The sequence below is a fragment of the Pungitius pungitius genome, chromosome 3 (genome assembly GCF_949316345.1).
Source record: "Pungitius pungitius chromosome 3, fPunPun2.1, whole genome shotgun sequence".
In the NCBI taxonomy this organism is placed as follows: Eukaryota; Metazoa; Chordata; class Actinopteri; order Perciformes; family Gasterosteidae; genus Pungitius; species Pungitius pungitius.
Genome location: NC_084902.1, coordinates 25,209,076 through 25,232,271, shown reverse-complemented (window position 1 = coordinate 25,232,271; position 23,196 = coordinate 25,209,076). Strand labels below are relative to the sequence as shown.

At 44.6% G+C, this 23,196-nt stretch overlaps 1 protein-coding gene across 3 annotated transcripts in view; it reads left to right on the top strand.

Annotated features, from left to right (window-relative positions):
* LOC119209352 (interleukin-1 receptor accessory protein-like 1) overlaps positions 1 to 23,196 on the top strand; it is a 214,298-nt gene that overhangs the window by 41,193 nt on the left and 149,909 nt on the right. For all 3 annotated transcript variants that reach the window (XM_037458632.2, XM_037458641.2, XM_037458622.2), the window contains one exon: positions 10,962 to 11,055. In XM_037458632.2, the coding sequence (XP_037314529.2) occupies positions 10,974 to 11,055 (82 nt within the window). In that variant the 5' untranslated portion in view covers positions 10,962 to 10,973. The remainder of the gene's footprint in view (positions 1 to 10,961; positions 11,056 to 23,196) is intronic.

Genomic DNA, 23,196 nt, shown 5'->3' with positions numbered 1-23,196 from the left:
TCGGAGCGGAAGTCGACAGGGGCCACCTCCATCATGGCGCTTAAATTACCTTAAAAATAAGACTTGAGGGGATCCGACACGTGTGATCATGTACGGATGTATGCACACATTGCCATATGAACGCGTGCCAATATCCAACGGGCGCGTGAACACCCTCTTTTCTTGCTCGGCATGTCCGTCCAGACTTATTGACTGCTGTGAAAGCTGTGGACGACATGCGTAACAGACAGAGGCTCTCAGTTAAATCTTTTGAAAATCCAATTCCTGTGAAGATGAGATTCCTTTTGTCCCTGAGCCTTGTTCCATTTTCCATTGTAATCGTCGGGCATCGATCGGATTCAAAGCTATTTATTTTTGTTGCAGCCATCATGTCATGAATCGACAAGTACGGTGGATCGGGCAGATTACGTATCCGTCTGTGAAAGTCGCCTCGCCCCCAAAAAACCAGAATCATGACTGCGGAGGGCCAATACCAACATGTATGTAATTCTTTTAGGCGTTAGCATTTCCAGGTACGACTTTCCATTGATGGGTTGAGCTAAGCAACACTGCAATGCCAGATTATAGTAAGCCAAGCAGTGGCTTTGTTGGCACGTGAACCGTCTAAACAATAGAACTGTTTTCCTCTCAGACGTTGAATAATTTCCACTGTCACCAGTGAAGTATTTTATTTTTTTGTATCCATTTAACAAATTAAGGGGTGGGTGATTATATCTCTAAATTATACCATTGAAATGCATTCTGATTTTCTTTTTTATAAGAATTGGATACGAGTCAGTTCATCTCTCTCTGGTGGACCTCAGCCAGCTTTCAAGCACTCCTTAAAATGTGTCATTATTATTTATAATTCTTTTAGCAAAATGTAGGTCCTTTTTGGGCTGGATGAAGAGCCCCGTCTCTGAAACAAAACCCACGTGTCCCTGAAACATGGCGACCGCGATCACTCGCTGATGGGATACTAGGCTGTGTGGGTTATATAATGGGTTATTCAGGGGAGAGGTATCGAAAAATTGGTCTTTCCCCGCAAATCACTTTCACGGGCCGCTTGTTTTTGAGACCTTTATCTGAATACCTTCATGTAGGGTCAAAAAACGGAGCATCTGCCGCTGCAGCGCTCGCTTTATTTACATTCTCGACACTCAATAGCACAATAACCGTACGGTTATGGTTTCATTTCCAAATGTCTCTTTACATTACACAAAGCAAACATATGCAAGCTATTCTGCGTCTTCAGCGGGAGATCAAAGCAGAAAGTTGACCAGAGTCAAATGCAATTTAAAAGCGCTTTATTTCTCCATTTGTCACGGCAGGAAATAAAAGGACTCTGGGTCGGCCACAGTGTAGTTCGCCCGGCAGCGTAAATGTTTTACCGGTAAATTGTAGCGCCGCTAAAATGAAAAAAGACGCCACAAAATACTTGTGTTGCACTTCATCTGATGAGCCGGTCATCTATGGCATGATCAATTACCTCAGTATCCAGTGTTTTCCTTTGCCAGGGGGCAAGTGACGTCTAGAATGAATGCTTTTTTCCTATTTTTTAATCAGCAGTACAATAGGAAGCCCATTGCTTTAAGCACGAGGGCGAAATTATCATTTTCATCCTTTCTTCTCAGAGCCACTGTCATCGTGCCATGTCTGGAGGTGATCCTCAGAGGCCCATCCAGCCTGGAAAGATGGGGTTGATGCGTTTTAGATAGCTTTTAGAGAGATGTGAATGGAGGATGGAAATTGCATGCCAGGGGAAGCAAAATGAGCAATTTTTCCTCCCATTTCCCCTCATCTCTTCATCCGATCTGTGCTTACTGATTCATGAAGGCTTTGTTTTGACATTCCATACGTCGGTGTGGAGATAAAGTTTGGAGAAAATTCCAATTGACAAGGTGGAGGGGCGGCGGCGGCAGAGAAGGGGACTGTGCTAGATAAAGCATTCGCAGGCCAACTGCACCGCAAAAGAGGCTCATCTCTTTAATGGCATCAAAAGAGCGTCACTACCACCTTTGTTGATGCACATTTCGACCCGGGCTCTCTGTGGCTGCTGGTGAGGCATTCAGGGGATTCAGGAGAGCATTTTTACAGGCCTGTTCTCGACAAAGGCTTTCGAAGCATCCGCAAAGAAAATGCTCAGTTTTATCCACAGCGTCGACTTGAGTGGGAACACCGTGCGTATCCATGAACACAGTTCATACGGTAAGAATGCAAACAAAAGGAGGATGTGGAGGAAGAGGAGCAGCTACGTCACCTAAGATGCGCTTAAGTAGCAGTTCATCATTTGTCATTAGCCACTGCACATGAGAGCTGTGGCAAAATGTTATTTACAACACACTACACCCACTAAATCATGTTATCCTCTATTGCTCCATGATTTGAGAAGAAAAAAAAAATACTTTGACCACATTTGTGATAGTTCCCTCCCTAAAATGCACTTTAAATTGGCATATTATTATCCATTTATTAGCCGGAGGAGGGGATCCATCCATTCATTCATTAATTACAGTGAGTGAGAAGGGGTTATGTTTCCATGCAGAGCTTGTCAGTCTCTACTCAGGCTTAAAAACTGACTCCTTTTGTCTGATTGTCCTTCTTCTAGCCCATCTGACTGTGTTAAGTCTGAGAAACAGAACCCACATTCATAAATGTATGCAGTTTGAACCAGCTCGGCAGCATGCATTGCTGAAGACCCCAAACCACAGCATCATCTTCCATATATATATTCAAGCGGTTCCAGTAATAATCCAATTCAGAGTCTGGCTAATGACGGTAATAATTTCACGGCACCTTCGCATTACAACGGAGGGGGTTATTGGTGGGCCTTTCTCCCACTTCGAGCCGCAGCCCGCTTGTCCTCCCTGCTGGACCAGACCCACAGAGAACGGCTCTCAACAGGGTTCTTGATTTATGGGCCACTTTACAAAAAGAGCCTGGGGGACGCAGCACTTGTCCTGTGATATTGAATCCCGGCTGCCTAGCATGGGGATGTGGGTCGTGGGGTTTTTTTTTGTGCAAATTATTTGCATTGTGCTGTTAAGCTCTCAGTGGTAAGTACTTCACGGATGCTCACCTTAGCACTTAAGTTTATTTTTGCTTGCAGGGCTTTTTAAATTTGGTCGTATGAGGGACATTTCCTTAGTAAAAGGTGCTGTGAAGACCAATAGCTTTTCATATCAACAATTATGTGTGCATCTACTTTTGCAACCCTTGTGTGTTTGTGTTTGGCTCAACATTTCCCCGTTAAAAACTGCAGGCCGTCTGCAGTATGCTGTATACGTCAATCAAATAAGGCTGAAGTCAAATGCGGCACATCCGTCACCGTCCTTCGCTTTGTGCATCCATCAGTGGTGAGAGCTGAAGTAAAACCTCAGCACACAAAGTCAGATAAATTAACTGTACCATTTCATGCACATCGTCAGAAGAAAGACGTTGTTTGTTCCTTCAAAGGCTTTTGTTTTGTTTGTTGCTGTCGGCTGGAATTCACTCGACTCACTTGATGGGTATAGTCGCTGTAGGGTCGGCGTTTATGATGTTGTGTTAATAATCTGACAATCCTCTTTCATTCCCTCTTAAATAAGCCCGTGGTTCTGCTACTTAGACAACAGGCCGTATTAAATGCAAGTGATGTGGCTACACCAACTGCCACGGACTCATTTCTCCTTTTTTGGCCTTTCCTTTCTTCACTTGTGTTTGAAATTTGATTGGACCTTTTATTATGTTTCTGTGTTACCTCGCCCCCCCCTAAAAAGATGATCTGATGTACTAGAGCAGGGATTCCCAAAGTGTGGTGGGCGCGAGCTGCGACCAGGGGGTGCGCGAGAGGAAAAATGTAATGGCGGTCCCTTACATTTTTTTAAAGCAAAATTGGAGGAGTTGCAGAAAAGCCGTTGCAGTTTAATTCATGCATTGGGTCTACGAAAGACGCATTACGGGCTTCATATCCGCTCAGTTACACAGCAGGGAGAAAGGGGCTGCCGCACACAATTGCCGAAGACGTGTGTTTGCCAGCGGCAAAAGAAATGGTGGAGTGTATGATTGGAGAGAAAGAGGCAAAAAAGTTGGACGGCGCATTGATGCCATGTCTAAAGACATCCTGGCTGTACGTACGTACCTCTCGCTCTCGCTCTCACTCGCTCTCTCTCGCGCTCTCTCTCTCTCACTCTCTCTCTCTCTCTCTCTGCAGGCTGAGCGACTTTTGCACTAACCGTGCTTTTTGTTACTGAGCCTGTGTTGATGTTGGTATTGTCATGTGTGTTCTGGTTATTTGCGCATGTTTAAACATGAGTCTTTATATGACGATAAAACAACGTTTTGTTGCGTTTTTTTTAAAGTGTGAATTGGGGGTGCGCCAACCCGGTCGGGACATGGAAGGGGGTGCGCAGGAAAAAAAGTTTGGGAACCGCTGTACTAGAGGATCTCAACCATTCTTTTTATTTTAAATGCCAACCAAAAACAAAAAACATATCCAACTTGATCTTTTCCTCTTGTAAAAATAATGCAGTGTTCTTTTACTTTGTTAAAGTCAGAGCTTCTTGCAGAACTCTGACTTTGATTCTCTCCAATGAAATAGCATTAGCATACTGTAGTTGGCTGGAGACTCGTCGGTTCAGCAGCAGATCGGTCTTTGCGTCACAGATTTAAATTCAGGTGTCGAGTAAAAATTTATATTGGAGCTTGTGTGTGTGTTTAAGCGAGATAGAGAGAGAGAGAGAGAGAGGAACGCCTCGGCATGTGAACATCTCTTGGCTGCCGTTGGAAGTCTCCGTGCAGGAGGAATTCTCGCTTCATTCGTCGTTGGGAATGTTTGACTGGAATCCACCCCCTGCTGCTGTGGTTAGATGTAGCTAATGTTAGACGTCAGATAACCCCGCAGCGTACGTGTCATCCAGCAGCTACGTTAGCACGATTCCTCTCAAAGCGAATCCCGTTCCAGACCTTTAACTCTGACCGCGTTCCGGGAGCGTGATTGACACCTGCAGTATAGATCGAGCCTTCTGGGGGAAGGTGGAGGAATGTGTTTTTGTGGGGGAGGAATGAGTTGGGGAGGAGGGGGGGGTTGCAGGCCTGTGCTTGAATTTAACTGACATGCCGGGATTTTCTAGAAAAGTGACTTTGAGGCACAGATCGTCTCAGCCGCCGCAAGAATAAATACAAGCCGTTTGATCGGTTTGCTGTGGCTGTTTTGATAGTATAAAGGCAGCAGTTGTGCTTAGTCAAACCTGACAGAACCTCAGTACTGTCCTATATGTGGTTGAAATTGATTGCCTGTAGCATGTTTACAAGTAAAGCGTTTTGAGGCTGATGGCAAAGAGGGCTAAATGATCCGCGATGGAGCAGAGTCGTCACTATTCATTTAGCAGAATGTGAATCTTCGCCGTGCCATGTTGCCGTAAACCCATATACATCAGAGTTTATTAGTAGACGGTACAGCAGCTCTAGGTTCCACTGCAGCCGTGAGTGAACAAACGGCTCCTTGACAACCCTAAAAATGGGCTGTCATCAGTGGAAAATGTGCTTTGGCGATGCAACAAATTGGTTTCTTCTTTTAAATCGTATTTCATTATAGAAAGTTACAGAAGACCGTTTCGGTGAAATTCAGATGTTAATCACCCACATCTGAAAATCGGAATAGTTCCCGCAAGAAGCGACCCTTATCCAGTGACTTGCTCCTCTGCTGCTCAGCACCATCTAAAGAAACAGCTCTCGCGTCCCTCTCCTCTCGCTCTATTCTTCTCCCTCTCCTAGCCTTTATCCCCCTCCCCCCCTCCCTCTCCTCCTCTCAGTGATTCCAGTCAGTTCTCTTGGTGGTCTTAGCCCTGCCTGGAATATCCAAAAGCGAGAGCTCCGTTCATTTGATGTCATCCTTTGGCAGGATACACAATCTAGTTAGCAGGCAGCTCAGGTAATGGGACAAAGCATCTGATGTGACTGCAAAGACAGTTTGGATATGTGTGCACTGTGCATGGCCAAGTCTTTTAAAGTGGATTTTTTTCAAGCTGACCACTAACTCCCAGTTAGTGCTCCCCAGACCAACATTAAGGAATATCAATTGTACGTTATGTAGTGTATTCGCCATAATTCAACCACAGAGAGCAGCTCCTGTCAATTCTACACCACTTACTAACCGTCAAATGACCAGCCAACAACTCCGCTGGCTGTTGTTTGTTGAGCTAAACATCCCCATTGTAGATAAATATAAATACATTTCATTTACAATCTTTGGTATTCATCATAAATGTATTTGTTTAATGATAAAGTATAGCCTCTTGTATCTTATTGCTTTATCGTCCAATAATGTAAGAGTTCGAGGGTGTAGTTAGGCCCAACGCGGAGGGCCGGCAACCCTCGAACACGGTTACCAGGGAAATTATAAATGGTAAGTAAATAGCGGCCTTTCAGCACGAAATTGTTGTAGCCATCAAACGTTTTGTATCGCATTTCATCAGGGGGATTTCCAGCGATCGCCACCGAGATAAAAGCTAAAATATCAACCAACTTGTTTTTTTAAGTGCACAGTGATATGGAACGCTCCGGTCAATGTGAAAAGCAACTGTACATTATCTCTGAATAATGCACCCCCTGTGACCCCCCAATCAGAGCTCGGATTTCATCTATTGTGTTATAATATGTTTTAAAGCATGATGTGCCACAACAAATGCAGTTACATATAAGACTACATAAGATGATTTTATTTTTTTCTCAATAACTTAATCCTGTAAATAGCCCTGAGCAGTTATGTTTCTACATGACGGTAGAAGTAATGAGAGCTTTAGCAACACGTCGTTGCTGGATGGTCAACTACTAAGAACATCATAGTCCAAAGCAATGTCTTCGGTTTACTCTTCGCACTAATGCATGCCGGTCGCCACACACAATTTGCGTCTCTCATCCGGCCTTACTTTATTGTTAATTGTGCTCTTGATGATTTTAATTGTCACTGTTGCCAGGGAGAACGTGTGATTTTCTACTCTCACGGTGTTGAACATGTATGTCGATGGCTCTCGAGAAGTGAACTCTTCTCTCTGCGTCTCTGATGTGTGCACGTCAACAACACAGAGGCTCGTCATTACAAGGTTATTAGATAATACAAAATGGAATAATTCAGTGAGGAGAGCACAGACTTGTGTGGGTGCGTGTGTGTGCGTCAGCTAAGGGTGTAAGGGCTTGAGTGTTCCTCAGAAATAGAAACGTTAATAACTCACCAAGCAAAGTACGTATCTGTTTCCTGACTGCAGGTAGGAGGAGAGGGGCAGAGGGGTGGCACGTGGAGTGTGTGTCTGTATTTTAGGGTAATGATAGAGGGTGCAAATTCATACTGCAACTACAGCGTCATGATTTAATACTTTTATTCCAATTTGAGTCTGATTCAAGGTATGTGGCCCAGAATATCCAATGGATTAGAATGAATAAACTCAGAGGACTAGCCCGGGCATGCTGGGGTCTGCTCTTCTGACGTCCCTTTAGATCTAACAAAAAATGTACTTCTGAAAAAAGAAATATGTCAATGAATGATATTTTCCTCACACAGAACAACCCCTATTCCAATAAGACGTCATTTAAATGATTGGGACACTCGGGACGGCCTTTCTCAGCCGGCGTTTGCGCAGGAATACGACTCTCGGGAACGAGAGGAAGAGAAGAAGCAAAATGTCAAACTGTGTTCCCCTCTCCAACGTACACAGCCAAAATGTTTTCCAAACAAGCCGGAGAAGTGCAGGCACTAATGCCCGCTTGTCTGTTGATGCGTCTTGCTGTCAGCGCTTATTGGTATCTGACACGGGGAAGGTCCCACAAAGATGCCTCAGACGCGAGCAGTGCTTTGATTCGGGCGCGTGAAGACCTGCACGATGACGGATCCGAGTAAATCCTCATCTGAATATCCACCCGCGCTAAAGCACTAAAGCCCCACTCGTCGGCTGCGCAGGTTGTTTGTGTGCGCGAGGGAGCGGCGTTCCTCGGGGCCCGACACGGAGCCCCGAGAGTGTTGAGAGAGTGCCCCATTTCTCTTGCTGAACCCTCCTCGAAAGTAATTGAATTTTGGATGAATCCGCTGAGGAGGAAATGCTGTCAGGGAGGAGAGAGAGTGGATGCTCGAGGAAAAAACAATCAAAGAATGAGGGGCAGGTGACAGCACCTTTTGGATGAGCTTTTCTCTAAAGAATGGCACACTTTGAGATGCTCGACGGGATGAGCTTTCATTGTCGCATTGTAAAGGAAAACTATTTTTTCAGATTTCATATATTTCTACATTTCTTTGGGACACCTAGTACTTGCTCATTTGTTGAAAGAGGATAACTCTTCCTGCTTTTCTTCCCAGCTCTATTGTGTTCCCGATCATATCTCTGACAGTTAGACAGCCGCACTGAATCTTTCACTTCCCACTGGCTAATAACCATGTGCCAAGAAGTGAGACGATAGCGACAATAATACATCCACACCCTTTCCATGATCACTAATAACATGTTGGCTGTTTGACCTTGATAAGCCTTTAAGTAGCTCAATCATTCAAACAGGTGGCCATCCTCTTGAACACACTCCATTAGCATCCGTTGCCCAGAGTGATTCTTTGTGTAGTTGGTGAAACTTTGCGGCAACCAAGCAGCAAAGGATTCAAACATTCCTGCCGGCCATGGGTTCACACACCTCCATCTTGAACAATCAGACTGTTTTCCCCTTCTTCTCCTGCGAGCCCACTCCCGGCTGATTGAGGTGCTCGACTCATCAGTATAAGTAGGAGTTAAATTACAGACTGACGGAGCTGTAGCGGCTCTCCCGCCTTTCGTGTCTAGCGAGCATCGATCAGCTGGCCACGTTCCTTACTCTGAGCCCAAAGAAGCTGCCTCCAGTTACGCGGGAAGAAGTGTATAACAACACTGGCGGCAGACTGTAAGCAGCCATTATGGACACAAAGAGGGAGCGTCAAGTGGAGCTCTGAAAGGCATCTCGATAACGACGCAAATAACAACTGCAATCATGCGTTTGTTGGCATCCATGCGTGTGTGCCGCTGGATGAGGAGCTCGGCTGCTTTCATGCTCGCTCTGATCTCCTCCACAGAGGGTGCAGGTCATTTGAGCTGTGGCCCGTAACAAGAGACGTCATCTTAGTCCTTGGATAATTTAGCTGAATGTATGGTTTACCATAGTATAGAAGATGCTGTATGAGCACTATTCTTTCATATGCTACAATGTCCAATACATGGGGATATGACATATCTCTCGAAATGAAATGTTAGGATTTTTGCAGTAGCGTCTCCCTTTTACCGTCAAGTGCTAGTAGAATTTAGACTGAGATCAGTGCTTTTTTAAAAACGGCTTTGTGAAACTTACCTCCGGAGCCATTTTCCTCCGAGTGGCCGCACTCGAGCTTAACGTAAATCACTCTGTCGTGTTTTCATGTATGATTCTTTGATTTATTTAATCCCTTAATCCACAATCCCTGCTCTCTGCATGCAGAAGTAATGTGTGATCAGTGTACCCCACGGAACATGTCGTAGTGTATTTACTCATCTGTGTAGTTGGTATCAGCATAAAGTAATTAGCTGCATCCTAAGACCATGTTGTTTCCCTGTTCACGGTAAACAGCGGGCACACCGAGCAGAACCAGTGCTGCAGTCCTTTCCACCGCCGTGAAACCAGAGGGCCACAGCGTTTGTGCCCATGTTGCAGACTAGCGCCCAACATGGGAATCTAATTAAAAAGATACGATTTTTTGTGTGTTGGCGTTTTTAGCTTTCCTCCGGTGGCCTTGGTTGCAGAAAATCCGAGGCTGGCGACAAAAGGCCCCTTTGACGGGGAGAAGTCAGCAATGTCGCCGTCTTTGACCACTGGCCAGTTTTGAATGCCACTGTGAGTGTCTCAAGGGTTATTGTGGCTTTTCAGGGTTTCCCCTTAAAGGCTTTCTGTTGCAGCTTTGTGGAATCCATGTGAAGCATCTTTGTCGTGACTGAAATGCCAATGGATGCGCCCTCGTAGCCTACATGGACAGCGAGCCGCAGCAGAGATGGCTCTTTGGCCTGTAGCAAAGGAGATTCATCAGTAACCACAGAAAAAGAATCATGCAGTTCCACGGACGAGTCCAATGGGAGTTTTACTGATGAGTTCTTTGAGTCACTGGCAACATCTGGCAAAATTGTGACTCAAAACTTCAGGTTGTGAGCCTTTTTTGTCATGGTGGATCCCCAGGTCTGATTGGCTAAAAGTTCCAAAGTTCATTATCCATTAAAGCACAAAATTCTCTTAATGATTGCTCATGGTTGAAGGATTCAACTAATATCCCAATGCAGAAAGAGATATTGTCTAGACAAACTTTTTTTTAAAAGCTTCTACTGTATGATATAGTACATAACAAGTACACATCCAAATATTGTCTCTCGAAATCACCTGCCCTTGCGTGGCCTCGCTGTGAGTTTGACTGTCATCAAGCGAGTCGTCCTCCTGTTCCCATCGACCGTCGACATTACTGTTAGTTCGGCCATACACGTTTCTACCCAGCGCGTCACGCAGCTTACAAAGCGTGTATGTTAACAGAGATATGATCTAAGTGGGGACCGGATTATGTCATGTTGGCTCGGAGGAAAGTGGGATTAATGTTCCGAACAGATGACAAAGCTGCAAAGCCAGGTCTGTCTTGATATAGATGCATCTTGACATTCGTATTACCGACAGCCTTTTCCTGATTATACAGTAGCTCCCTTAAGAACCACCGGTATAAATAAAGCAGAGGCAGATAAACACTTTGGGGAACGGGATTTACACATCGGTGTGTTGGATTTTCTCCAGCTGACCATCGGTCTTATAAAAGTTCTGAAATTATTGGCTCACTTGCAGTTTTTTTTGGGGTTGTTTTTTAGCTTTAATTGAGCACCTCCTTAAATTTTGTTTGTTTAAAAAAAAAAAAATGTTTTGGATGTATTTAGTGTATTCACAGTCCGTCTCAGTACAGAATAATGAATTAAGCCTTTGTTTCCCTGTAGGACTGGTAAAAAATGAAAGCTCCCATTCCTCTTGTGATCCTGCTTCATGCCGTTGTGGTCCATTCCCTGAAAGTGGTGTCGAAGAGAGGCTCAGGTAAGCCCTGTTTGTTTTTTTACCACTAATATTTTATCTTCCTTCTTTATTGTGATGATATGGTCCTGAATCACAGAGGGGAGAAAATTCTTTATTTGACATCCGGTGTCATATACATTACCAACTACAGCTGAGCTCCATCTTGCTTTTATACGCCATTGATGCGTTCTGTCGTCACTCCCGTCATTTACTGTCAGACTGGAGTTAATATTAATAGCACTCCGGTCTGAGCTTTGTGTTGTTTAAGTATGTGTTTCCATTCTCTTTAAAGCAATCATCCCACAAGAGAAGGCCAGCAGATCTCTGTTGAGTAGTATTACAGAGAGGAGGCTAACCATTAGCTTTAGCTTTCTGGATCCATGTGGCACTGTGCATCGAGGGGTGCAGCTGTGTCCTTTAAACGTTCTTTTCTTGGGGTGGGGGGGGGGCGGTCCGGCTTCTATCCAGAGGCTGCTTGTGTCTGGCTCTCCACTCATGCACATCAGACACAGGCTCAGGAATGGCCCAAGGCTCATCAAAGGGGTTTCTGTGTTTCCAGCACCAGTCCCTACGGGCTATCTCTTCGGATGCTTCCCTCGCCATTGCCCGGGGCGAGTGTTTGAAAGGTGTCTGCTGATAAATGAACACCCCGTCCGAGCTGGACCGCCCTTCTTTTGTTGCTTCTCTTCTAGCTTGTTTGGCTTTATTAGAAGCCATGCTGGTTGTAACCACTATTGTAAACGGTACTCTGGGCAATGAAAGCCAGTTTGAAATTGCCTATTTTTATGGAAAGGAAAGAGCGTGGGCGAGAAGGTGAATATCCTGGTGTCATATCAATCTTTTAAAAACAAACATTTTCAGGCTGTATGGTTGTTTTTGATTTGATTTAATCATATTTATATTGCATGTTACAGCATTATTTAAGCAACTAGAGCTACTTACTGTATATGTCATATACTCCACAGTGAAATGCCTCTTTCTGCAGGATCTAACAATGTTTAACTAGTCAAGCTCTGGTTGTGTCATGCAGTTGTACCAGAGCTAAATACTGCAACATTGATTCCATTTGAAATTAAAGCTTCAAAATGCCTTTTTTCCTCAGTTTCCTCAGGATAGCATGTGGATCCGATTGAAATTTTATCAAGCGAATCACTCATTCTAAGTAGATAAAATGAACTGCTGTGTACAAAATATGTAGTTTTTTTCATTTGTTCCTTAAAAGAAATTCAGTGGAGACAATCAAACCCGTTAGTGTCAGCCCAATAAAGGAAATGAAATGGCTTGATTGACTTCCCCAGGAACGATGAATCACACTTGCGTTCCCTCTAACTGGCCACACACAAACACACATGCATCAGCTACAAAAAACCCTGCACAGTGCTGCATGTGCACTGCTATTATCTGTAGATGATTACATTCAAAACAGCCGTCTTTGAGTAATGCTTTGTCTGCATTTGCACTCTGGGTGGAACAGTGCAAGAACATACATTGCTTATCTGCCATACTAATCCTCGCCATGCATAAGTATACCAACGTATTCATTTGTCCTTCTGCTGTGGTTTCTCTTTGTAGGAATGCTGATATGGTCTGAATGGTTGGGCGAACAGAATAATTATGTATATTTCTGCTTAAAACAGCACATCATGTCAGATGTAGAAGCACAACCTCACTCTTGGATGCCCTCACATTGTTGTGTACTTTCACGCAGGGATGTTGAATTCGCATTGTACAAGTCATTGCAGCAGATCATTTGTATGGATTAGCATCCTGGGTCTGCGTTGCGTGTTGGCTTATTGAGGCGGTTGTCTTGGTAGAAATTGGGGTAGATATCATCTCCTTGCTCACAGATTTTCCTTCTTGTGTACAATATACAATACATGCATTTTGTTTTTCAGATTTATTGCTCTGTGTCTGCAGAGTAATGTCACAAAATGCAAGTCCAAAGAACGTATTTTTAATCCGGGTTTAATATTTAGGGCAGGGACTTGTTATCCTGGCTGCTTGTAAACCAGAGTGCGCACAGAGCCAGTAAAGTGAACTAGTGACACTAATGTGGTCAAATAATCTTTCAGAAAGACACCTACCAATGTTTTACTTTCTTTCTGAAGGGTAACACAAGAGCCCTTTGGTTTGCACATATGCTGATGTGGTATAAATATTCTATGTAGGGACAAGCTGCTAAAAGACTAGCAAGGAAATCTGTTTGGTCCAAGAATCAAAAGTGAGTTATCCTGCATCTCTTCAGGGATTTTAGTGGTCCGTGGACAAAGACTGGCTTTGTTGTTCTATTTCTGGTTCACTTGCTATTCTTGGTTCTTAAAAAAGAAAAAGGGAGAGCTGTTCTCATTTGCGCTTATTGCCTTGAACACAGAATCTGTTCCCGTGTTGGCTACTTGCAACTTACTTACAAAAGATGCTCGGAGTGGTAGAGACATAAATCCTGAAAGAACGCGTTTGTTGACTTACTGCACTGCAAGAGAGTGATTTGTGTTTCTGTGTCCTACACGGCTGCATTTAATTTCATATGAAAATAAAACTTGAGAGTTCATGTAAGGTTTCACTTGTGGCTCTCTGAAGTAATAAATATGCATTTATTTATTTTCTCACCTCAGAACACGGATACAATCAGAGTGAGATGGAGCTCCGGAGGGTACTGAGGATGACTTGAAGTGGGGCTTAATAGAGAATAGAATTAAAAAGGGCGTTCACAAGCATCGGACCATTTGCTAAACGCTGTGGTATTTTTCCCTCTTCATTCTGCGGGCATCACAGTTCACCCGCTTCACGCCGTGAACTCTGTTGCGCTCTTTATCTTTGGTATTCAGTTACTCTGCACAGCTTCTTGTCTTAGAAGCCCCCAATAAAGTCTTCCTTTGGGTCGGACATAACGTTGATTGCATTCACCCTTGTATTTTACAGTTGTTTGTCCCAAAGACCACTCTACAATGTGTTGTTCATGGTTGTCTTCTAATGAGGCAAACCAGGGGCCATTTACCCCTGTGGACACAGAAGGGACTTCCGGTTGCCTGTGTATTTAAAGTTTACTTTCTACTTAATATCGTGTAAAAATCAGGTTGCCCGTTTGAACCCTGGTGACAGTTGTAGATTCACAATCACATTCCTTGACACTGATTGAGACAGATTTAGCCCCCCCTCCTCCCCGATGCTGTGCTCTCATTAGTCCCCATTTCTTCGCCAGACATTGATGAGTCCCCAGACAAATGAGGCTCTCCTCTCCACAGTCTCCCGGTAGTTTCCAGCCATGCATTACCCATAACTCAGTAAATGCATCACTCTGTTATTCGTGCATATGTTAAAAGATGTTCCCATCTGGAGACGGTAAACGGTATCCCGTGTCTGCTTCTAGTTTCTATTACGGATGGTCCGAGGGCCCGCGTGTCACGCTGATGAAGAGGAGCCGTAAATAAAACCCGCCACGGCAACAAGACCTTGGTTCCCATTAGATAGCAGCCGCTCATCATCCGTCTCCCGCTGAGTATTTATCTACTGCCGCTGCACTACGTCCACAACATATATTTGTCCCTCTCTTTCTAGAATTCTCGCTCTTATAGAAGTAAAAATCAAGGACACCGTGACAGTCAGCTGCATTTACAGTCTTCACACCCAAAGCAATGCTCAAGGCTGGGCAGGGTGTCAGCATTAATATGTCAATTAAAGGATAGCATCTGTAATGGGGCTACTCGCTATTTGCCCAATAATAAGGTTTCTCTTAATTGGACAAGACAGTGATTCCTAACAGGGGACGCTACTGCACTGCACAAATTAAATTACAGCAAGCCATTTGACTTTGTAATTGATATTTAAGGACGTTAAATATGGCAGGAAGCTATCAGGGAGAACATCCCCTTTGCTCCAAAAGAAAACTACTGAATGTCAAATAAATCCAGGTTCTGTAAGCTTGATGTTGCCATTGGTTACAGCTCGGCACACGTTCAAAAATATTTGTAGATCAAATGCAAGAAACTTATGCAAGTATGGCAAACTGGAGGCTGAAATCCAAGTTCTCGCTCTCTGCGCGCACACACACACACAAACACACACATATATTGAGAGGCCTGTGGTTCATCTTCCCGCGGTCAATACTGCGTACCTGCCACAAACGTTGAATGATTGCCTCCACTGCACCGGCCGTTCATTGCGGGGGAGATTGATCACAAACGTGATATTGGAAATGAGATGGCTTGCCACATGGAGTTGTTTTCCCCCTCTCGCTGCAGAGAACGAGAGAAAGAGGGAGAGAGACGCTCTCTCTCTCTCTCTCTCTCTCTCTCTCTCTCTCTCTCTCTCTGCCCGACATAGGCCTCTTGACGACAGGTGTTACTGTGGATATGTTCCAGGTTGAGGACATGTGCCACAGTCCTCCGTGTGAGATGGATGACGACCACTCACCTGATTTACGAGCAGAAAATCTTCTCGGCGCCCTGTTTCCTGACCTGTAATAATGTTACAACACCACAGCAATTGAGAAAAATGCCAGACAGAGGATGTAGAGGGCTGCAGCTCGGTGAAGGTACAGCGCGCAGCCGTAGGTTGCGTTTAAATCTCAAGTGGGCCGCGAGTGCTGCTGTGATCAGACGTAGCCGAATACACATATTTATTTTTAATTGGCTTAAAGGCTTCAGCTGTAGAAAATATCACCTAATAGGCGTACCGAGTGTATGGGCCGATAGGGGTTTACTAAAATCCAGATTGGGGAAATGAGGTGTGTGTGTGTGGGTGGAGCTAATGGGGTCAGACACACATGCCAATCAAGCAGACCCCAGGCATTAACTCAAACTTATTTTACTGCACGGTAGCAGGTTTATCATGGTTTGGTAGCATCTTAGGATGGAAACAAGCGAGAACAGGCGTCCACTTCAGACGGTGACGCATCAAAAAACTTGATGTACCCTTCGAGAGCTTTCGAAAATGCCATTTGATTTGCTCCTTTGTAAATTTAGTGAAAGTTATTTTAAACGACCGAATGTGTAGTCTGGCTGTAAAATAGAACGGTCACCCCCTCGCAGCTGAAAGCCGAGGGGTCAAGTTGTGAAATGTATACAGAGGCTTTGAGAGGAACCCTTCAACTGTCTTACCACCTCCATGTGGTTTCCTCTATGCGTTCACCTCAGCTTTCTGCAGACATTCAGCATTAAATACCATACGCTGCATTATATACAGTTTAGTATTTCTCTCTGAAAGATAATGCGTTTCATTTTGGGCTCCCTTTGCAAAGGATACAGCCCACTTTAACAGCTGGGGCATTCGGTACAAATTTGAGGGATTATATGTGTGAATGATAATGAGCTTTAGTCCGAAAGAGGATTTAAACACGGAGAAGGCTGGCCGCTACTTAATTTAAGAAAATCTAGTTCCCAGGTTTAAGGAAAAGGACTTAAGGGGGAGTCAATATCTCTAAAAAAGAAAAGAAAAATGAAGAACATTAACAATGAAAGTAAACAAATAACATTTGTAATAGCATTTGTAGGCTTTGGGCGATTTGGATGGACACAGGAATGGTACTAGGAGTGACTTCCCCTACCATTTACAAAGGTGAGCGACGGGGGGGAGGAAGCAGTAGTTTGTGTGCACTTCGCCCGCAGGCAGCAATGGGATTGTACCCAAAAATGCACCAGGGCTGCACGGCGTGATTAATCCATGTGAGTACTCCCACTCATTCTGCGTCACTCTTTGCCTGTATGCATCTGTCTGTCCATTAAGAAGTCCTAGCACCAGCCTTCTATGGTCAGCTCTTATCTCAAATTTAAAGGCTGCGCTGTGCCTTCTGGTCCCTCCGTAATCTCGCCTGTCTTTAGGTTTCACCCAGCCTCTCTCCTCCAGCCTCCTGTTAATAGAAAATAAATAGCTACGGCGGCGATTGATTGGCAACTCTCTCCTGGAGGGCCCGACAGGATCGCCGCAGAGCCGGATAGATGTCTGCCTGAATAATTAAAGCAATACACTAATCCTTAATCCCATAATCGTTGTAGTTGCCATCATGAGATCTTAACCGGTTTCAGCCTAAAGCATGTTTAACCGTAAACTCGGGTAATTCATGTAAGAACGCCTTCCTGCCGCAGCTGTTTCCAGATCTAATATGAAAATACAACCCTTCTTCAATTGTATGCTGGGGACCAAATCATACGCTTGGCCTACAAATTACACACCTGCAGTCTCTTGAGCGGGCGGGAAGATTGGGCTGAAAGATATTCCTACCTGCCTAAAGGTAGATTTTGTATTTAAAGATACAACAAACTTGTAATTTGATTTTCATTAGTTTCATCCTGGGCATTCAATCATCTTTAATTCCAGGACTGTGACTCCAGAGAGTACGTTTGTTTTCTTTTGCAGGGGTATCTTTGTTCTGGACTGATGTAACTCTGTTAAGTTGGATTTCTGAGCGGAGTTGGTTGATTTGCAAGGCAACACTGCCTCTCATCATTTTCCAACTTTATCGGCCTCTGTAATTAGTTGCTTGCTTCACCTGCTGCTTTTCAATTCAGAGTTCTGGGATTCTAAAAACATAACCAGCCTCGAACATCCATCTTTCAAATCACACTTTAACTGTTTTCTTCCTCTGTTACTCAGAGCAATACTCTTCACCTTCTGTTTTCAACAGAACGCATTTTATAACCAAGGAGCTTTAGATTACTCGATCATTGCTCTTGATTGATAGCTGGGAACAAAATATGTAATTTTGTTTTTCCGCCAGATTGTGATTGTTAAACATATAGTTATAGTTTCTTCATGCTGTGTTGTCTCCATGACAGTACATCATATATATATTTATATCTCAATAAATAAACATATAGTGACAGCGGGTCTGTCTGGTATTTGGTGAGGCGATGGGAGGAAAGATGAGTACATCAATGGATTTCTGTTGAAGGGACAACAGCGTTGTGTGAGGTATTTCAGTGTTTGCACTGCAATTCAACCCTTTTTTCCTGTTACTTAAGCTTCAAAACAACAGACTGACGAAGGACAAAATTCGGATTCGGGGTATCTTGTTTAAATCCAGAACACGTTACATGTTAAGAAGTCCCCTGATACTTGCAGGTCAAAAAGCAACAAACAGCCCCTTCATTGCCACAGTATAGTTAAGTCAGTTAAGGTTTCAAGGCTGAAAGCTAAAAAGAAGGTAATGGGTTCTTTCCTCGGTCTCTGTACGTCACATGACCCTCCCGTTGCATGTCATAACCGTCCCTCAGGAGTTTCCTGCATTGCTCGTATTGACCTGAGTGTGTCCACCTCCTTAAATGAGAATTCTAGGTAAAAGGCCACATGATGGGACCAGGTGATGTATCCAGACACAGGTTGTTACGATGGCCACGCAGCAGCTTGAAGGACTGACACAAAGCGTTTGTGCAAACCCAACAGGTGTTCACCAACTATTATTACAAAATTCTTCACATTCAGCCCCTGGCACAGTGTGAGCGACACAAAGGACCCTGCCGTGCAATTATTTCCTTGTTAGGGTTACACTGGAGGAATTCAGATGGCGGATGATGTCACTGGATGGGAAGTTAGTGGCCTTTTCCTGGCTTCAATGTTGCCATTGCGAAAGAAAGTGCACGGATTGGGATTTTTAATTATCTCTCACAGCACAATGAGGCTGTGGTCACTTGAGAGGGGAGTTTGGTCAATGCAGGAAGCCTCCCTCCAACGTAGCGCTTGATAAGGCTGTCAAGCTCTCTCGCCTCAGCCAGCCACTCAGCGTGTGGCCCTTTTCAATGCTCCTTTATGGGAAAGTTTGAACACATCCTTTCTTACTGTGTTCACTCCCTGCTCACAGTCTGCCTCAACGACAGCTTAGAAAAAAAAAACCTACTCTCTTGTTCTCTTTGTACGTTTTCTTTCTTTTTTTTTGTCAAACTGCAGGGATTGGTCAAAGCACAACAAACCTATTTCTGCAACAAGCAGAGGCAGAGCGAAGCTTTACAGGTCTCCAGGGAGTCCTGCCAAGTTCGGGGCTTTTCAGTTTTACCCTTCATTCCATTTGCAAGGCAGAAAGGATGTAAGCCTGCTTGCCGAAGAGTGCGGTTTTTGTTGGTTGCAGGAGACTGACGCACTGCAGGAGTTCTGGAAAGAAACCAGGTTGACTCTATTCTCCAGGCCTTGGCTGCTTTTCTCACCACTGTTCAGAAGATGCAGAAAGGTGCCATTCAGATCCTACTGCTTAACATTTTTATTGTAGCCAGAAATCGCGTAGTATTCTCTTTGCAAGAAAGTATGCCATTTTATCTGGAGCCAAATTTCTTCTTGTTGAGGGAGGGAAATACTACTTTAATTAAGACGCACCTAACTTGCTTTCAAAAATGCACACAGATATAGCTCAATTATTCCCTCTAAGCATGCCTTGTAATTTCATTTGGCACAATTTACAGTGGAGCTCCATCCCATATTCCCCTGCCATGTTTATTGCTTTGGTTTGATGTGGCGCATGGTTGAAATATTTAAGACCCCCTAATTTATGATCCTCCAGGGCCCAAAAAATAGTAGAACGTGACAAGTGATTTCCCTGCAGTGCAATGATCAATAAATTCTGCATATTAATTAAGAGCTACTGTCATCTTCAAGGCTTCTACCAGGGATGGGCCTCCTACCAACCAATCACAGCAAAGCGTGACGTTGCTCCCCCACGGCTCCTCTGCGTTCACGTAACACACTTATGTACAGAGGTGCTGTGTTAGGAGTGTGTGTTTTCCCCTGACGCTTGAGGGAAAGGGAAGTGGGGGGAGGGCTGTGGCATCATCATCTGTAATTTACAAGAAGTGTCTTTCACTTTTATCTTTTAATATGACATGAATTGGCAGCCCTGTAAATGTGGAAAGTTCTCTGCTGTGAGTCACAAAGCAATGAAATGCTTTCAAAGCCCCGGCAGCCTTCAAAAGCATTTCTAGATTCTATTAACCTGTGAAACGTAAACAAGACGGACGGGGTACTTGGCCCATTTCAGTTCTGAAGGTGCACACAGTTTGTGTTCAATGTGCTATTGTGTTCAAAGGAGAGGAGGGAGGTAGAGGGAACGCCTATCACCACAGAACAAGCTTCGACTCAGCCAGGGACAGCTGGGAGGCCGCAGCACCCCAAGACCCATCGAGTCTCCATTAGCCTATCCTCCAGATGTTAGGAGCTTCGGCGCCATTAGCCGAGCATCGTGGCACACGGCGACATCGCAGTCACAAGTGTTTTCCGCGCCAAGGTCTGCGCAATCGCTCACACGATCTTGACCGCTCAAGATCGGAATTAAAATCCCCCCTCCCCCGAAAATTTGCGTGATATCTCGTCAGAGGGTAATTAAACTTAAAATAAACACTTATAAATAAATTGCTGTTTAAAAACCTCATGGTCGGGCAGCCTTCTGAGCGTGTGTAATGAGACCTGTAGCTTAACTGTGAAGTCTGCTAGCCGCTGTTTGAGTTTTTTGTTGTTGTTGTTTTGTTTTTTTCATTTTCACAAAGGCTAATGAGTGGTGAAGATGCTATAGTCTCCCATCAACAAAATCAGATGATGGAAGGGAAACCGATTAGATAGCCTGATGAATGATTAACACCACTGTTACGAGAGCGCTGACCTTACGATTTTCTCCGCACCTGCAAAGACAATTAATCAAAAGCGACGACGGTGATTATTTATAGCCAATCATTGAGCTGTTGAGTTTACTTGCAACCTGGGCCTTATTTGTTTTGTACAATGAAAACCCATCAGACAAAACAGCTGGGGAAGGGATCTGAAGGAAAAGCAGTTTACGTCGATGCTAATGTGATTGTCAAATGTCCCAGTTCCAGCCCTTAAACATTCCAGTTCACTTCCAAAATAAAAGTGTCCAAATCCCATTCCAGCACCTTTTCATTTGCTAAGCATTGAAATTCAAATACGGCCTGATTATAGTGTTTAATGTGCATGCCACCCTCAGCGATTTTAAAATCGTGTGATATAGCCATTTGAAAGGCCTCCTTTGGCTGCTCGCAACGCTCTCTCAAGGTTCTCCTTCGCCTTTTTGTGCGTGGTCTTGAAAAAACACAAGGACAGCGCAGGATTATCGTTCTGTATGTGTCTTTCACAGCCTTTAATATGCAAATAGGAGATTAGTTTGGGAATGGAAACTGTTTGGCATGGCTGTTAAACATTCAGCATACCTTTTCTCCTTCCTTCCCTGAATCGGACTTAACGCTTTCAGCAAGAAATCCATCCATCATGCCACCTTTAGCAATAAAAATACAGCTACTAAATGCATGCAAAATATTTAGCAACACGACAGGGTATTATTAATTCACGTCAAAGGGGATGTGTCCGTATTTGACAAAATTGAAATGACCCTCTCTGTATGACTCAGGCACATTAAACAAAATAAGAAAACGACACGTCTGCATTTCACAAGCCAAATGCAGCCGGGTAAATGACTTTGGTATTAGACTGTCAGAAAACCATTTCCAATGTGCCATAGAAAGCAATTCCAGCATTTCTTTTGATCTCCAGTACGGAGGGGAAAGGATTAAGAAACATTCCACATTGTGGAAATGCGATCCCGGCATTAATGCTGTACAATGCCCATGCGATGTCAACATCTATAATTGAGTGATTTTAAATCACCTTGTTTTTTCTTTGCATGTGGGCTACCGCCTCTGCTGGCGATGCCGCGTCTGGACGTTTAACCCTTTTTAAATAAAGGCTTCGGGAAGACTAATGATGGACCAAAGCCCCCCATCTAGAACACCATCCCGAGGTCGCTGCTTCTCAGCCTCCTCCAGGCGTGCTTGCTAAGTGACCCTAAACGCTGCTCGCCCATGACAACAGGAGATCAAGTGACCACGGCGCCAGTACAATAACACACGCCGCGAGCGCTCCGAAACAATACCAACTGAAACTAGTAAAGTCCATTCAGAGTGAAAACTCGCTGCACTCACTAAGTCAGCATTCAGAACCACACACACATACAGACACAGACCTTGTGTGGAATATCGATTCGGTGCGCAATCACACACGTGCACCCGAGACAGCGAGTCTCACATTATCCAGTCAAATAGCCATGCTTAACGTGTAGAATTGATCAGAGTACATTTGCCGACTGAGAACCCAGTGGGTTGTCATGGCTGCTGTGACCGGCTCACACGGGGGGGGGATTTCTAACTGTTGGATTAAGGAAACGAAGAAATCTGCAGGATGGAGTCACCAGATGATGGACTGTAGATGCTCCCGCAGTGACCTTGGGCTACTATCGTCATTCCTAACCTCAAGGAAGACACGACAATCATCTCTTTAGCGTGTCACACGTCGTTCTCTATTTGGTTGGTGTGTGTGTTTCCCTTTTTTGGTGATTGGCCACCCTTAGTAATGACACAAGCATAAAGGCTCCCTTGCCTTTTCGTTCTTTCCTAGCAGAGGAACGGCTCTGTTTCATGTGTCCGTTGACCTCTTTCAGGCCCACAGAATGGAGTCAGTGTGCAGCTCGGCACACTAATTGCGTTGACAGCTCTGTGTCTTGCCTCTCGCTCACATGCGCGACATCCCTCCCTTTGACAGAGCGCCGGGCCTCTGCAGGCTGTCGGAGGTACTCGAGCAAACGTTCACACAAATGAGCACGGACGCCTCTGCATTCTTGATTTTTGTTTGCACGCATTTTGAGTATTTGCGTTTTTAGCACCGGCTGAAAAACCGCGGGCCTGAAGCTTGAATGAATTGCACATGCGACACGATTGTCTCGAATACGTTCTCTCTGTGTGGTGCCAACCGTTTAAACAAGGCAGTGGACGTGGAGGGATGTGGGGAGGCTGGAAGGGCAAATGGAGACAAAGGCAAAGTGGAAAGTATGCAAGGCCGTGCTTCATGAATTCATTCTCCCTCTCTCGTGTGTCAGGGGGACCTCGTCTAAACCCATTACGCTGGTAACAAGGTGACAGCGAGCGGTCTTGCTACGGGTTCAGGCCTCCGGAGCTGTCTGGCTGCCCGTCTGTGTTAATTAAGGGAGATAATGAAAGTGTGAGGAATGGGGACACTGTTAGACAAAAACGCCTTAACTAGATGTTCCATGTACGGGGAAGGGTTCCACTCTTTTTCTCAAACGAGTTTAGCAGCTTCGGGGCGGGGATAGAAAGATAGTGATTCATAGCAACACCCTGATTCAAATAGGTACGTGAGACTTGCAAATCTCCCCACAGGCAC